General features: G+C 32.4%; 1 protein-coding gene and 1 pseudogene across 1 annotated transcript; one reads left to right on the top strand and one right to left on the bottom strand.

Moving 5' to 3' along the window:
* The first annotated feature begins 1,976 nt into the window (after positions 1-1,976).
* Positions 1,977-3,304, top strand: LOC131604982 (heat shock 70 kDa protein 5-like; annotated as a pseudogene).
* Positions 3,305-9,614: 6,310 nt separating this feature from the next.
* LOC131604981 (uncharacterized) lies at positions 9,615-11,025 on the bottom strand. The gene is made up of 3 exons (XM_058877391.1): positions 10,558-11,025; positions 10,062-10,287; positions 9,615-9,889 (listed from the first exon to the last, which is right to left on the bottom strand). Exons 1-3 carry the CDS (start codon positions 11,023-11,025, stop codon positions 9,615-9,617), a joined length of 969 nt encoding a protein of 322 aa, XP_058733374.1.
* Positions 11,026-11,354: the final 329 nt, after the last annotated feature.

Raw genomic sequence — 11,354 nt, 5'->3', positions numbered from 1 at the left:
CAAATTAAATAGAAAGACTAAAAGCACAGGAAAAACCTTTTAAAAGAAAACTGAGTTCGGGGGGTAATTTCTACAAAGGGAAGGTGTATAACACCCTTTGCATCCATGGTTATCCAGGGGCTCTTAATTGCTTTGCTCTTTAGTTTTGAAACCAAAAGTTTAGAAACGTAGAAGAAGAAAAAAACAAGGACTTTAGGTCGTAAATGAGCGTAGCGATGTGAGTTTTTAGAAAAGAGTAGAAAAAGAAGTTTTAAACCAGAGCATGCAATTAAGGGCAAATTACCTGGTTAGATGAAAAAAATGTTCTTTTAGCCTTTCAGGGCTATCCATACCATATGAGGGTAGGAAAGTCCTTTTATTTGGAGGTTAAAGGGTCGTCGAATCATCGTTCGCCACAAGACTGTCCCTGCCATAGAGGGGCAGGTAGTCTAAGGGAAGGATCAGAATAGCCATTGTTAGGCAACCAGAGGATACCTCAACACTTCATAGGCAACTTCGAGGGACGAGATCATATTAGCGAATCGAAGGCAGCATCATTGGGACTTATGATCTTAAGAATGAACCGAGGGCAACATTGCTGAGGTATCCTCGTATTCGAGGGACTTGGCTATTCTACACTGAAAAACACAAGGCAACAAGGCAACAGGCAACAAGAGGGGTACCGTAAAAGGTGTGTGGGTGCACAATCACGTGATTAACTTCGATTGCATTTATCTTGTAAAATTAGTGATTCTATGTTCAGTTCGAGGTTACACCCCCTAAAATTACTAACCACGCAGTAATAATAATAAGCAGTGTTTAAGTGCCTTCAAGGCCACACAATACAGTCCAGGAGCAGATACATAATAAACCATGGGAATGAGGGAGAAAAAGCAATAAGAACAGAAACCCCAACAGCGCAATAAGTCCGACACAAGTAATAATTAAAATAAAAGAGAACAAGTTTTAGGGTTACCGAACATTTGAGCATTGACTGGTTGGTTAACCCTGAAAATTGGAAAAGGAAAAATAAACAACAAAGGGGTGAGTGCAGGAGGAGTTCATTGATATTTGAAGGTAATCCTAATTTAATCAGAAAAGGCAAAATAAAATAATATTTAAGATAACAAAAATCAAGGACTTTTGAGAAAATCAAGGGAAAAAGTTGTTTATTTTTTTTAAAAAATTAAACATGACACTTCCAAGACGTATACTCTCGATTTTAGCATGTTTGAGGTGAAAGTTTCATCATAAAAAGTATTATTTGTAGTAGGAATTTTTGAAAATATAAAAAGTTTATTGTTGGAGATCGAACTAATGATCATTTCAACTATCTCTTCAGTTATTCTAAAATCGAGGGGTGTTAAGTGGCAAGTTTTCACGACGTCATTCGTTACCTCGCATCTGTAACCAAGTTAAATCAATTTCGTGTCCAAAGTTAAATGTGTTTTTTATAGTGAAAATAAATCTTACAATTATATGTATATTTAATTGATTAAAATTTTATATCCAAAATAGATACAATTATAAAAAACATATGAAATTAAATGAAAAAATTAATCATTAATCATATCTTTTATAATTATTTAAAAATTTAAAACTAAATCTTATATCTCTCACTCAACTTACAAACATATGCCCTCCTTTATATTTGTGATTTATTCCTATCAATGTTAAAATAAATTTGATGGTGTAATCCAAAACTTTTTTTTAAAAGGGGGGAAATCAAAACTCGCCTATATGGTAGGGGGTGAATGACTATTAACCCTTTTATATATTTTGTTGGCATGATATATATATATATATATATATATATATATATATATATATATATATATATATATATATATATATATATATATATATATATATATATATATATATATATATATATATATATATATATATATATATATATATATATATATATATATATATATATATAAAATATCACGCACACTGTTTTAGCTTTGTGTTTTTCTTTTACTCAAAAGACAATGTCTAAAAAATACGAAGGACGTGCAGTAGGAATAGACCTAGGAACAACCTATTCTTGTGTTGCTGTGTGGCTCGATGATCACAATAGAATTGAGATTATTCATAATGAACAAGGCAACAGAACTACACCTTCTGTTGTTGCTTTCAACGATGATCAAAGGTTGATCGGTGATACTGCTAAGTATCAGGCTGCATCTAACCCTCAAAACACTGTGTTTGGTACATTACTCTTCTCTCTTCCACTTCCTGTGCTTAATGTTATTTCTATCTCTGATGCAAACTTTACTCGTGCAAATCTTTACTTGCTATTTTAGGAATAAAGTGTGTTTCTTTTTTCAGATGCTAAAAGGTTAATTGGGAGGAAGTTTAGTGATCCAGTTGATACTTGTCTGCGCGATTCAAAAATTTGGATCTGTTTAATCAATGTATGAAAATTGTTGATACTTGTCTGCGCGATTCAAAAATCTGCAACAGTGATATAGATGATGTTGTTCTTGTGGGTGGCTCCTCGAGGATTCCCAAACAGCAAGATCTGTTACAAGACTTTTTCAAAGGAAAAAATTTGTTCAAGGGCATAAATCCGGATGAGGCTGTTGCTTATGGTGCAGCTGTTCAGGCTGCTATTTTGAGTGAAGGCTTTAGGAATGTCCCAAACTTGGTGCTGCAAGATGTTAACCCACTGTCACTAGGTATAGCAGTATCCCCGGAAGAAATCATGGATGTGGTTATTCCTAGGAACACTAGCATACCTGTCAAAAAGTCTAGATGGTATGCTACAGCCATAGATAACCTTTGTAGTGTCTGGATTAAGGTTTATTAAGGTGAGAGAGCAAGAGTCACAGACAACAATCTACTCGGTATGTTCAGTCTTTCTTGTCTTCCTGGTGCTCCTCGGGGCCAACCCTTAGAAGTATGCTTTGTCATAGATGAAAATGGTGTCCTAACTGTTTCCGCTAAGGACGTATCTACAGGCAATACAAATCAGATCACCATAACCAATGACAAAGGAAGGTTGTCAGTACCAGAAATTAGAAAAATGATTGAAGAAGCTGAGAGATACAGTGTTGATGATAAGAAATTCTTAAACAAGGCCAAGGTAATGAGTGCATTGGATTATTGTGTTTATGATATGAATAATGCTTTAAAGAAGAAGGATGTTAATTCAAAGCTCTCCCCTCAAGAAAGTGACAAGATTAATAATGCAATTACGGTGGCCACAAGTTTACTTGAAGGGAATAACAAAACGAATGAAATAGATGTTGTTGAGGATCATCTAAAGAAGCTGGAGAGCATGTTGAAACACCTTGAAGCCATGACTTTGCATTGAACATTTTATCTAAATTGTTTCTATTTTGTCTTGCTAAACACATAATGTTTGAGTTTTCTGCTTGTTTTTGAATAAATTACTATTGTGAACAATTTTAATCACCCATGAAATTGAAGGAACGAGTCTTGTTGTTATATTTAGTAAAGGGAAGAGTATTTTATGGTATATGACCATCCTTAGTTGAATTCAATGAGAGGATGAAGTTAAGCTTCGAGTTAGATTGAAAATTTAGAATGAAGCAGTTTGTAACTTATGGTAGTAGAGTTGACATCCAATTATTACACGTGTGTTTAGTAACATGTTAGTACATTATATTAAGAGAGTGCAGATGTAGTTAAGCTATGCTGGTAGTCGTACTATGAATTTCAATTATAAATGTTAGGTATGGTGTGATTGGCTTAAGTAGTTAAGGATATGAATAAATTTATCATAAAAACTCAGCCGATTTTTCAATCCAATCTAACTTTTCAAGGAAGGAGGGAGAGGGAGAGGGAGAGAGAGAGAGATGGTTTTTATGCATCTCGTTAACATATCAAATGTTTTCTGTTTGATGTTAAATTTTATGAACATAATCTATATGATGTTTGCTTTCAATCCAACAGTGGATTTTTTATATAGATATGCGGTGAAGAGTTGTCAGATGTGACATAATACTAAGTTTGACACCTTGGTGACACTAAGGTATCAAAATTTAATTTAACTCCAAATCTCAACCGTTCATAAAACTTGATCAAACGGTCATATAAATAACCTAATTTTTAGGAGAAAAACAAACTATATATATACATATATATATATATATATATATATATATATATATATATATATATATATATATATATATATATATATATATATATATATATATATATATATATATATATATATATATATATATATATATATATTTTTTTATATAATTTATTATCACCGTTGATCAATTGTTTTAACTGTTGAGATTTGGTATTAAATTAAACTTTAATACATTAGTATCATTTATTCCTATATATATATATATATATATATATATATATATATATATATATATATATATATATATATATATATATATATATATATATATATATCTGTATGTGTGCGCGCGCGCGTCTGTGTGGGGGGGTTAAGTATAGAGTGAGGGCACAGTTAAGTCCCTCATCAGTGAAACCCATAAATTATATTGTTGGATTTAATTAACCGTTAAGATTCAATAGAAGAATTAATGAGAACGTGTGAACGTATTTACACACAATTTTGCTTCTTCATCTTCCCCCAACCTTCAGGTTTTTTAGTTATCTCAAATTTAATCCCTTAACTTCTTCCATTCCAATATCTAATAATTCTAAAGTTGATGCGATGAATTTAACAAGCCCCCACCCACCAACATTTCAGGTTTCGGTAAAAATCATGAGGAATTTTGATTTTCTTCTTAATTTCTGTTTCAATATTTGTTTCTTCGTTATCTCCTCTTTCTCTCATCTCTTATCATCTTCAAAGTTGTACATCCATACAATCTCCTTCACCATAAATATATTTTTCTACCGAGACGGATCACATATGTAACCTATGTTGTCAGACAAAAATAAAAGTAGTTATGTCAAGGCTTTGATTGAAAATATATATGTTGAAGAAGTCTCACATTGCTAGTTTTTGTGAAGGAAGAGGGAGTCCAATGCTATATAAAGGATCGAGTTTTTCTTTACAAGATGCACCAGTCAAAAATACTTTAAGCTTGTATTTGACTTTCTTTGTTCTCTTATGCTCTTGTATTAGAGTGTTGTGAGAAGTAATTAAATATTATTTTGGAGGGTGTGGGTGTACTGGGGGCCTGAGGTATTTAAGAATATATTATGTGTTATAACACTTTTCACATAATGTATATTATAATCAGTAACTTCGTGTAACTTCATGTTCCCGTTAATATTTAATATTTTAATCGTAACTTCAAATTCCTGTTAATATTCACATTATCATCATGAAAATTAAACGCATAATAAAATATAAAGAAAAAAAATACATTTTGATTAAAAAATTAAAATTTAAGAAACATGAATTTTAAAAAAGTAAGAATACCACATTTGATTTTAATTTATGAATCATTTAATAACTATATTAAATATATAATACATACTTAACAATTACAGAATTTTTACTAAAATCATTTCAAATAATTTGAGTAACTTATATTTTAAGAAGAAAATTAATAAATAAATTGCTTTTGTGATCTTCCAATCTGAATTTAATACATATAATATGTATGATCGATTATGTTAAATATATAATACATATAATAGATTCGTTATACATAATACATATTGATCATACCTGATCAGAAGGATCGTCAAGGCCTGCTCGGAGTTGGATCTTTGAGAAGTGAAGAGGGGTGTACCTGCAAGGTACTCCGATGCCAAAGTAAGAAGACGAGCAAAGGAGTGCAAGTACGAGATAAAGGTTAGAAGAGATTGAATACCTGACCCTCTAGTGAAAGAGGGTATTTATAGCCCTCAGCGCTGGGCCATGATCTTGCCACTGGGCTGGATTTCCAGGCACAACTAGGAGACTGCCAGGTTTCCTAGGCGGAAATATCGGAGATGCGTGAGTGCCCTCCGTCCTGGTCAACCACTCCGAAGTTTAAGGGAGACGCGGTATTTTAGGGACCACGTGGACTCCGCGTTATTCAGGGGGTTGGATATGAAGGAGCCCTACGAGGAGTAGGGTCCTCGGCAGAGAGGGTGCTCGCGGGGAGCACTTGTGCCGGGCATCAGACAGCCCGCGGGAAGCGCCTACGTCGGGCACGGAGTAGACGAGCACCGGCTGCCCTTTATGGGCCATGGGATGGTTTGGACCCCCAAGGTCAAGTGGGTCGAAAGTAGATTGGGCCGAATCTTGGCCCAGTCCAGAACACATATAATAAATATTTAATGTTTAATAATCTGAGTAACCAAAATTATTCAATATTAACTTATATTATACATCTCTCTTTAAGATTTTCCAATTATTTCTGTGAAGAGATTGGTGGGAGTGATTGTTGCAGAATGACATTGACAGGTCAATTTAAATTTTGCAGGGATTGAGAATTGATAGACAGGTAAGAGACAAGTTCTTAGAAAAATAGGGCAATAGGGACTACAACTACTTTTGATTTTGAAATGAATTTTGATTAATAAAATCCATTTTAAACCAAATGTTGAAGTGTTGTTTGTATCATATATGTGTTTTGAATAAAGCCAAAATTGATTGAAACAAAAAAATACACAAGTGCTAATAGTACAAATCAAAAACCAGATTAAACATTTATGGTTTTGTAATATATAAAAACCTATAAAACTGATATTATAGTTTAAGTGGATAAAATATTATTTTATTTAAATTAAATAATAATTTAGCAAATTTTGTTTAAATTTGAGAAGCCGTTTTTTCGTTATAAAAAATCATTTAAGAAATATGAAAGAGAATCATGTTTCTATTTATCACTAAAAGTGGAAGAAAAATATTTTTAATAAGAATAATGTGAGTCATTAAGAGATATTTTAATAATCATTAAATTAAAATAAAATTAAAATTAATAATAAAATAAGAACAAAATCAAGAGCAGAATTTAACAAATAAGTGTTTCGAATTCCAATTTCATAAATGTCTACATTTTTTCGTTGCAAAATACAACAACAGTTAAAGTAATGCAATAGCATTTATATTACAGCCCCGATGTTTCATCAAATTTAAACTAAAACTTACAAAGAGTGAAGTTAATCTATTATACATCTATAAAAATCTAAGTACTTGGAAAAACCAAGTTTAACCCCACTTATGCAAGACTAATTTTGACTAATTCCAAGGGCAACTTTGTCTTTTTTAACCACTACTCTCACAACATTGTTTTGACAATTAATGTTGCTGATTTGTCATCACTATAAAATTTGTGAGATATTTTAATTTTTCTTTAAATGCTCCACTAAACACTTCCACTAACCAATAATTCAATTGTTCATCCCAATCTCTAATATTTTTTGCACCTTCACGAATGTTAAAATTTTAAATTTAAAAACTTCTATAATTATTACTATTCCACTTTAAATGTTGTGTGGAAAAACCAAGTCTCACAACTTTCCAAGTCTGTTATAAATTCTCTCTCATGAAGAAAGACACTTCACATTTTCAAATACGTGAGAAATCATTTCTCTCTTGCTTCAGTGGAACTCTCCACTTCTCATTTCTTAGGCTTAATTGCATTTTTAGTCCCCCTATTATTCATTTGTTAACTTTTTGGTCCCTCTATTTTAGAATCCGGAAATTTGGTCCCTCAACTTTAATTTTTGGAGGATTTAAGTCCCTGTTCAAATATGAGTGGAATTTTTGATGACATGGCATACATTTTGATTACGTGTCACATGCCAAGTCATTTACATTTTATTAATATTTAAGTTAATAATTTCCTATATAACTTAATAATTTTCTTAAACTTAATTTAATATTTATAAATCAAATACCATTAAATAAAATCATTATATAATAAGATCTTGAATGTTATTGAACCCTAACAATTAGCAGTCGCCTCTCCTCTTTGTTCCTATCAGGAAACCACGTTTTTCTTCTCCAAGATTCCTTGCTCGAAATCTCCAGATCCGTCGCTAATATTTCTTCTCAAGATCCTTCGCTCATTTTTCTTCTTCTTTTATCTTCTTCTCCAACCTACGTCTGAAAGAAGTTTTTCATTTGCCTCAATAAATCAGTCTGGTTTAAGGATAAGAGGGAGTAGATGTTGGTGTGGACTTGAATCATCATTGATGACATCTTGGACTTATGAGAATCCTGGAAGAAGATTTCATGGTTGTGGTAATTTTAAGGTGATGGGAAAAAAAGGATGCAACTATTTTGAATGGGTTGATGAAGACATGAGCAACCGTTCTAAAGATGTGATTAGATATTTGAAGAACAAAAATGATGAGGCTATGGATTTAATTAGGGACACACAGAAAAATGAAGACTTGTTGAAGATGAAGATAAAGTTTATGGGTTGTTTTCTGGGTTTGTCTATTGTGTTTGTAATTTTTCTTGTGTGTGCCTTAGTTGCAACACATATTTTCAAATGAAGTATTATCGATGTATTTGTCAAAAATGCTTATGAGTAATTTCTATGGTTGTGTAATTTCTCTAAATTAGTGAAATGTAAAACATTATATGCAGAATTGTTATTAATTGTTATGCAAAATTGTTATGGTTGTGTAATTTCTATGGAAACCATTATAACTAATAGTGAAATTGTTACGCAGAATTGTTATAATTTTTATGCAGAATTATAACCATTATAACCATTATGACCATTATGAAAATTGATATACATTAGTGAAAATTATAACTAGCAGTATAATTGTTATCCAATTCTAACAATTGTATAACTAGCAGTATAATTGTTATTCAATTATAATAATTGTATACCAATTCTAACTAGCAGTATATCAATTAATAATTGTATACCAATTCTAACTAGAAGTATAACTACCAACAATAGAACCAATATTATGCAGAATTTTATCAAATTCTAACATTATAATTGTTATCCAATTCTAACAATTGTATAACTAGCAGTATAATTGTTATCCAATTCTAACAATTGTATACCAATTCTAATAATTGTATACCAAAATTATGCGGAATTATAACTACCAACAATAGAACCAAAATTATGCACAATTATAAACCAAAATAACCAATTGTTATGCATAATTCTGAATATCCACCAGCAGCAGAATTTTAAGCACCAAAATACATAAACAAGATACGGTCTGACAGCAGAATTTTAAACCAATTCGAGCACCAGAATTTTAACAGTATAATACCAAAATACATAAACTAATACATCAACAAAACATAGGAATCAAGCTTCTACTCTTGAGTTGGTCTTGGAGCTCGTGATCCTCCTTCTAAAACAGTCTGTCCACCACCCTTTGTCTTCACTTTTTTATTACCACCTTTCGGTATTACTCTCTCAGCCGCCCTTTTTCCTTTGCATGTGCGCTTGTTGTGTCCCATCTTTCCGCAATTTTGACATTTCACCGTTTGAAGTTTTCTTGGTAAAGTGTGTGTGTGCTTCTTGGCTCATCATTTGTTTTGTTACGGTTCTTTTTTGGGCGGCCAATAGCTCTCCTCATGACCGGAGGTTGGATTGGTTCATTTCTGTCATTCGCTCATAGATGTGGGCCATTTGTCGGCAAGATAATATGGCTATAAGTAGCCATCACAGTAGATCTCCTATTCACAATAAAAATGAAGTAAATTACCTATAGTATGGTTATGATGAAAATGAAGTAAATTACCTATAACATGATGACACATATTCTTCTGGTTCCTTTTGGTTAAACCATATACAAGCAATAGCATGACAATAAGGTATCCCTGTCAGATCCCACTTCTTGCAACCACATTTATTCTGCAATAAATTCACAGCATATGTTTCAACACCATTCGACACTCCAAAAAGTGAAAAATCATCATCTGAATGCCATGTTGCACTCCATCCTTTAGCCTCCCTCTTTGTTTTTTCTAGTACTTGTTGGATTTTAGGAGTTATTATGCCTTTGACTCTACCTAAAGATTATTTTTGAGTTGCAATCCTTAATGTCAAATAATGTTTGATTCCTTCCAACAGTGAAATGATTGGTTTGTCCCTGTACTCCAAAATTGCTCTGTTGAATGCCTCACACATATTATTTACTTGTAAGTCACTATGTGTGTGTCTTAAAATGAGATCTACTCCAACAAGCTGCAGGAACATCCATCATGTCTTTCCAAGCTCTAACATTGAGCTCTTTCATATGATTCATTGCTCTCTCCCACCCAGGTATAGTTGTGGCCCTAGCAGCCCTCCATAAAGCCTCCTTCATTTCTAGCCCTGGATATTTCTTTCTCCAATTACCATACAAATGTTTCACACATAATCTATGTTCAACATGTTGACTGGTTTCTAGAATGGCTGGTACCAATTCCTATAATAACATAAACATTGCAACACAATATTGTAAATCATACTATAATGACATAAAGTAACACAATATTGTAACAACTTTCAGCCATTGCAATAACATACTATTTTGACATAAAGTAATACTCTATATTGTAATAACTTTCAGCCATTGCAATAACATACTGTTTTGACATAAAGTAATACTCTATATTGTAACAACTTTCAGCCATTGCAATAACATACTGTTTTGGCTTAAAGTAAAACAATATTGTAATAACTTAAAGTAGCATACCTTTTGTTGATCAGAGATAAATCCATAGACATTGTGATGAATGGATTGTAGATCTTCAAGTAATAACTTTATGAACCATTGCCATGAATCTTTTGTCTTTGCTTCCACGACTACATATGTTATTGGCATCATCTTGTTATTTCCATCCTTACCAACAGCAGATATCAATTGACCTCCAAAGTCCCCTTTTAAAAAACATGCATCTAACCCAATAAGTGGCCTGCATGTGGTTGCAAATGCAGCCTTACATGCTTCCAAGCACACATAAATTCTCTCAAAAACAGGACCACCATCGGAAACAACACATTGTATCTTAAATGTCGAGTTTGGATTTGATTTGAGCAATTCTTCAGCATACCTCCTTAAATGTGTGAATTGTTCACGACCAGCCCTGTGAATCAGCTCCATTGCTTTCCTCTTGGCCCTGTAAGCTTGGTCACTTGATAACTTCACACCCCATTTCTGCATGTCAGGACTATGTCGTAATGTATAAATAAAATTACGAGCTAACCAATCTAATTTTTGCTTATCTATTCTTTGGTCTTCGATAACAACTATGTTCATTTGTGAAGCTAACAAGTTGCCAAAATAGATTGTTGGTCCTCATACTAAAGCGCATATAAAATGGACAACCCTCCATGCATCGTACAACCATTCTCTTCTTGTCATTTTTTCTTAAGACAACATTTTTCTTCTTATCCATTGCATACTATTTTATGGCATCCTTAACTTGCAACTTATCCTTGAACACCATGCCTAACTAAAATTTCTTGCTATTTTTGAAAATTGAAAACCTC

The sequence above is a fragment of the Vicia villosa genome, linkage group LG5 (assembly GCF_029867415.1).
Source record: "Vicia villosa cultivar HV-30 ecotype Madison, WI linkage group LG5, Vvil1.0, whole genome shotgun sequence".
In the NCBI taxonomy this organism is placed as follows: domain Eukaryota; kingdom Viridiplantae; phylum Streptophyta; class Magnoliopsida; order Fabales; family Fabaceae; genus Vicia; species Vicia villosa.
Note: the sequence above shows the minus strand (reverse complement) of the source record. Positions and strands in the feature narration are given on the sequence as shown.